Source organism: Zootoca vivipara, chromosome 1, assembly GCF_963506605.1.
Source record: "Zootoca vivipara chromosome 1, rZooViv1.1, whole genome shotgun sequence".
Lineage (NCBI taxonomy): Eukaryota > Metazoa > Chordata > Lepidosauria > Squamata > Lacertidae > Zootoca > Zootoca vivipara.
Window position 1 is genome coordinate 114,326,870 of NC_083276.1, and position 5,039 is coordinate 114,331,908.

The following is a 5,039-nucleotide window of genomic DNA, read 5'->3' on the forward strand; positions in this document are numbered from 1 at the left end:
CTCTCAGCCGCCCCACCTAATAATACGCCAGCTTTATTTCCAGCTGCCACTTTTAGCGCTCAAAGGACGGGCAGTCAGGGCGTAGATAACTACAAGCACGCCGCCAATCCAAAAGGCAAACAAAGGAACTGTCCGACACTTCAAGCTAAGCCTTCCCACCGAGCCCTGTCCTTTGCATCGAACTCAAAAAAACCCCGCAGCCGCAATGCTCAAGCCCGCCCGCCAGAGAGCCAAAATGCAAAACAGCAGAGCCGGCAGGCGAGTTCCACTATTCCAACGTCACGTGACCCAGAAAAGAGGCCCCTCCCTTTCCCAACGCCTTCGGAAAGGAACTACATGTCCCAGAATGCTCGTCACTTACGATTCTGGGAGATGAAGTCCACGCCCCCTCCTTTTAGAGAATTTTGTTTGTTTATTTCAAAACATACCGCCTCACGTCGCTGAGGCGGGAAATTAAGAACAATTGAGAACAAAAATGTGAATACCCGAGGGCGCAAGGGAAGGCCGCCTCTTTATGGCGGTCCTGACTCCTCGAGAGCCGTTGCCACAGAAACCGACGCCAGTTGGCCGACGCGATTCCGCTTCCGGCAGCGGCGGGCGCGTTGCCTAGGTAACGCTTCCCTGCGTGCGGCCTGCTAGAGAGGGATGGCCTCGGTGGTGGCTCCCATAGCGGACGGGGAGTTCACGGCGGCGATTTACGGTCTGATCCGGGCCGGACGCTTCTCGGAGGCGGTGGGGATCCTCAGCAGCGAGCTTCAGAGGAGCTGCCGCTCCCGGGCAGGGCTTTCCCTTCTGGGCTACTGCTACTACCAGCTGCAGGACTTCGCGGCGGCGGCCGAGTGCTACGAGCAGCTTGGGTCGCTGCACCCGGAGCTGCACGAGTACCGGCTGTACCACGCGCAGGCGCTCTACAAGGCCGGCCTCTACGCCGAGTCCCTGCGCGCCACTCTCCCTCTGCTCGACGTGCCAAGCTTCCAGAGCCGGGCCTTGCGCCTCCAGGCCGCCACGCACTATGCCCAGGGCGACTTGTCCAGCGCCAAGGCCCTGGTGGAGGTGCAGCTGGCAGCCGCCACAGAAAGCAGCCCTGGGGCCGCCGAAGACCCCTCGGAGCTGCCCGACGCTGAGGTGAACATGGGCTGCCTGCTGTACCGGGAAGGGCAGCACGAGGAGGCTTGCAGTAAGTTCGCGTCCGCCATGCAGGTGCTGGGCTATTGCCCCGAGCTGTCCTACAACATGGCCCTGTGCTGCTACGCCGCCAAGCAGTATGCCCCGGCCCTGAAGCACATTGCGGATATCATCGAGCGTGGCATGCAGCAGCACCCGGAGCTGAGCGTGGGGACCAACACCGAGGGCCTGGACGTCCGCAGCGTGGGCAACACGCTACTCCTGCACCGCACGGCCCTGGTCGAGGCCTTCAACCTCAAGGCGGCCATCGAGTACCAACTGTGCAACCTGCAGGCGGCGCAAGAGGCGCTCACGGACATGCCGCCCCGGGCCGAGGAGGAGCTGGACCCGGTCACCTTGCACAACCAAGCCCTGATGAACATGGACCGGCGGCCCACCGAAGGCTTCGAGAAGCTGCAGTTCCTTCTGCAGCAAAACCCCTGCCCGCCAGAGACTTTTGGGAACCTGCTTCTTCTCTACTGTAAGTACCAGTACTATGACCTGGCTGCGGATGTGCTGGCTGAGAATGCTCACCTGACCTATAAGCTTCTCACACCCTATCTGTACAACTTCTTGGATGCCATGATCACTTGCCAAACTGCCCCCGAGGAGGCGTTCCATAAGCTTGATGAGTTGGCGGGGGCTCTGACCGAGCAGCTGAGAAAGCTAACCAAGGAGGTGCAGGAATCAAGGAAAAATCGTGATGATGAAGCTCTAAGGAAGGCAGTCAATGAATATGACGAGACACTGGAGAGATATGTCCCTGTCTTTATGGCTCAAGCCAAGATTTATTGGGACATGGAGAACTATCCCATGCTGGAGAAGATGTTCCACAAGTCAGTGGACTTCTGCAAAGATCATGAAGTGTGGAAACTTAATGTGGCTCATGTATTGTTCATGCAAGAAAACAAATACAAAGAGGCCATTGGTTTCTATGAGCCTATTGTAAAGAAGCACTATGATAACATCCTTCAGGTCAGTGCCATTGTGCTGGCTAATCTGTGTGTTTCCTACATCATGACTAGTCAAAATGAAGAGGCAGAGGAGCTGATGAGGAAGATTGAAAAGGAAGAAGAGCAGCTCTCTTACCATGAGCCCGATAAAAAGATCTATCACCTCTGCATTGTCAACCTAGTCATTGGGACACTTTACTGTGCCAAAGGGAACTTTGACTTTGGCATCTCAAGGGTAATTAAGAGTTTGGAGCCTTACAATAAAAAGCTGGGTACAGACACTTGGTATTATGCCAAAAGGTGTTTCCTGTCATTGTTGGAAAATATGTGCAAGCATGTGATCATGGTACGTGACAGCGTCATTCAAGAATGTGTCCAGTTCCTCGAGCACTGTGAAGTGTATGGCCGAAATATCCCAGCTGTTATTGAACAACCTCTTGAGGAAGAGAAAATGCACACAGGGAAGAACACTGTTACCTATGAAGCTAGGCAGCTGAGGGCACTGATGTATGAAGTTACTGGGTGGAATAAGTAACTGCTCTGACATTCCTATACAAAATGGCCAGGGAGCAGAAAATCAGTGGGGTGCTGGGACCATTCAAAAGACTACATACATATATTTCATTTTCTTGTTTTTACGTTTAGTCTGTTGTAGCGTTTAAAATGGAAATGGGCTTTTTATATCAAATTAATACAAAACTGGTAAGACCCTCAGAGGCTGTTTGTTCAATATTGGAGCATATTTATACCTATCAAACTTGGCAGGAAATATTGAACTAGCTTCACACTAGTTTGAACTAGAGTCTTAAAGAACCCTGAAATATTGGGCTCCACTTGTTCATTTTTTAATTACTATTTTTTCCTTTTAAGACATTGTATTACAGATACATATTTTTAAGAATGTAACAAAAGTAAATAGAATGAGGTTTGCAAAATAAATAGAAAGTTGTGCTACCCAAATGTTGTCTTACTACTTTAGAATGAACAAGGAATGAGTTGGTAGGGCCTATGTTTGCATATTTTATCCAACAGACCAAATAGTTTGGCGGCCAGTTTTCTTCAGAGAAATAAATGACAAAGATAAATATTTAGTATACATATTATGTTTCTTCTTCACCATTTGTTGTCATGAGACTTTATGAATCCCAGTACAGCAAGCTAGATTAGAATGCAGCAACACAAGATCCTCCATTATCTAGAGACTTTACAAGGGGGACCAATTATTGGAACAAGCAGTGTGGAAGGGGCCCTAGGTAACTGGATATGTGGTGGAGAAGATGGAACCTTGGGGTTTCATGCTATAGTTTGCTGTGCGGGGAAACTGTTGTGGCCTCTGCAGGCTGGCCTTAGTTGTTGATGCCTTGCCTGTGCAGTCGTCTCTACCCAGGCTGACCTGATGATGCTACTTGTTTCTTATTGGTGGCTTCTGCAGTGCAGTGTGTGTTGTCCAGTGCTTTAGCTTTCCTCACTCGCCTCTTAGAAACAGCCATCCAGTGGTAAAATGTCATTACTGCTGATCACCCTTTTTCAGACAGGGAGAGTTTCAAGCAGATGTGGAAGACCTTTGGCCTTCCATATGTTGCTGAACTACAGCACCCATCAACCCCAGTAACTATGACCAGGGATGCTGGGAGTTGTAAGTTCAGCAACATCTGCAGAACCAAAGCATATAATGACCAAATATTCCCCACATGTGAGTTTAAAGCCTTAGCTATGTTTTTGTCTCAGGATCTGTGTATACCGTATTTTTCGCTCCACAACACGCACTTATTTCCTCCTTGAAAGTATGGGGAGATGCCTGTGCGTCTTATGGAGCGAATGTATGGTCAATCACTGGCTCCCTTTCCGGCCCCGGCCCCTTGCCGAGGCTTCCATTGTTGAATGTTCTGCAGACGAAGGCTGTTTGTTTCCCCAGTGACATGTGACTGGCTGATTAGATTATCTGTCTGGAAACTGTAGAAACTGTTCCCTTTCCTAAAGAAGCTGCAAAACTGTGAGTTGAACCCCATAAAAACAGGCTTCCCCCCCCCTTTGCAATGTAAGCTCAACAACTTTAAGCTGATTCCACAAAAAACGGGCTTTTCCCCTTTGCAAAAGAAGCTGCACAACTTTGAGCTGATCCTCAAAAAACCGGGGCTTTTCCCCTTTGCAAAAGAAGCTGCACAACTTTGAGCTGATCCTCAAAAAATTGGGCTTTTCCCCTTTGCAAAAGAAGCTGCACAACTGTGAGCTGATCTTCAAAAAACGGAGCTTTCCCCCTTTCCTCCTCTAAAAACTAGGTGCATCTTATGGAGCGAAAAATGTGCGTAATGTAGGCCACAGTCATTGACAGGGTGTTGGGATAATGAAATGGCATGGTGTGGGAGCAGAGTAGTTGCATGAAAACTCCTATTGTGATCCCCAGTTTTGAAGTGGATAAATTGCATGCTTGTGCATTTGTGAGAGGCCTCAGGTATGCAGCAGAGGATATCCTATTTCCTCACCCTGCCATTTTGGCACTGGCCCCCAGTTAATACAAAAAAAGGCATCAAATTCACAAATGTGATGCACCACTGAACAATGGCAGGTTCTGGCAGAGAAGTGAACATGTGGGTATTTAAGTGTGGCAAATCCCTATAGTATACTAGAAAGACACAATGGTGTATTAAAAATACATTTCAGTGAAGAGTTATTTGCTATACAGTTTAACCAGAGTAGTGCAGATGGGAAATGTGTCTTTAAAAAAGAAACCAAACTAGCAAGTAAATCTGAGTATTGGATCCCTGGAGATTTGCATGGAACCCAGATTCATCATATTAAGAGTTGTATCCAATGTTTGTCATACTCAGAGTAGACTCTGAAATTAATGGACATGACTAACTGGCCCATTAATTTCAATGGGCCTATTCTGAGTTGAATTTGTTGGCTACAACCTTCAGACTC

The 5,039-nt window shown here is 48.7% G+C and overlaps 1 protein-coding gene across 1 annotated transcript; it reads left to right on the forward strand.

Moving 5' to 3' along the window:
• The first annotated feature begins 602 nt into the window (after nucleotides 1-602).
• Nucleotides 603-3,071, forward strand: IFT70B (intraflagellar transport 70B). Its single transcript, XM_035134587.2, has one exon. It carries the CDS (start codon nucleotides 646-648, stop codon nucleotides 2,650-2,652), a length of 2,007 nt encoding a protein of 668 aa, XP_034990478.2. The 5' UTR covers nucleotides 603-645; the 3' UTR covers nucleotides 2,653-3,071.
• The last annotated feature ends 1,968 nt before the right edge of the window (nucleotides 3,072-5,039 follow it).